Consider the following 916-nt stretch of genomic DNA (forward strand, 5'->3'; position numbering starts at 1 on the left):
TATGGTAAGAAGTAGGCTTTTAGGCTTTTATGAAAATGTTTTTTAAAAACTGGAAAGTATTGATTGATATTGGAATCTTTTGGTCTGCAGGAAGGCTAAAGTGGCATTCATCTATAACAACCGTGGCCACAGCAGATACAAGCAGGTGCAGTTTGAAGAGGCCCTGGATGACTATTTTTATGCCATATGTCTGAATCCAAACTTTGCTGTGGCCTACTACAACAGGGGAACCATCACATATCGTCTCTGTGCTGCCATGCCTGAAGAGAGTGGTGAAAGACAAGGTTAGCAGCAAAATAAAATAGGGTAAATCTTACTGATATACCTACAGGGATGCAAGTAACCAATATGGCCAGTGTGTCTCCGGGAAAGGCAATCCAACCTCCACCATGAATTATAATAAAATAGAGATTGGAGACATCCATGATAATGTGTCATAACAGAAGGAAACAGTGCAAGGTCTGACTTACTAAACATGCATTTTGGAGGTTTGTCAGTTTTTGTCCGAAGCCATGATGATCACTTGAGTCAGTTTGGGTATACCAGTCATTTTTTCTTGATATTTACAGTACATTTTTGTCTTCAAATGCTAAAAAAGTTTCCACTCTTCTAAGTAAAGTTATGAAAAAAAAGAAAGATATATCATATCTTATTTATATTTTAATGATATTCCATAATGTTTTTTTCATAAGATCTGCGTAATCCCACCTACCTTTTCCTCAAACAGCTATGTGCACCCGAGCTAAAGGTGACTTTTCTGAGGCAGCGAGACTTGACCCAGAGAATGCTGAATTCAGAGAAGCTCTCAATAATTGCCATGATATACCTAGAGGTAGGGCCAGTTCATAATTCAGTCAGTGATAAAGGAAATTGTTCGACCAAATATGTTTTTACTTTATTTGATGTTATTGTTAGG

At 37.4% G+C, this 916-nt stretch overlaps 1 protein-coding gene across 1 annotated transcript in view; it reads left to right on the forward strand.

The window, feature by feature from the left end:
• Window positions 1-916, forward strand: part of LOC119587832 — a 42,834-nt gene that overhangs the window by 17,540 nt on the left and 24,378 nt on the right. The window contains exons 2-3 of the mRNA XM_037936535.1: window positions 91-284; window positions 728-832. Of these exons, the coding sequence (XP_037792463.1) occupies window positions 91-284; window positions 728-832 (299 nt within the window). The remainder of the gene's footprint in view (window positions 1-90; window positions 285-727; window positions 833-916) is intronic.

The sequence above is a fragment of the Penaeus monodon genome, chromosome 23, assembly GCF_015228065.2.
Source record: "Penaeus monodon isolate SGIC_2016 chromosome 23, NSTDA_Pmon_1, whole genome shotgun sequence".
Lineage (NCBI taxonomy): Eukaryota > Metazoa > Arthropoda > Malacostraca > Decapoda > Penaeidae > Penaeus > Penaeus monodon.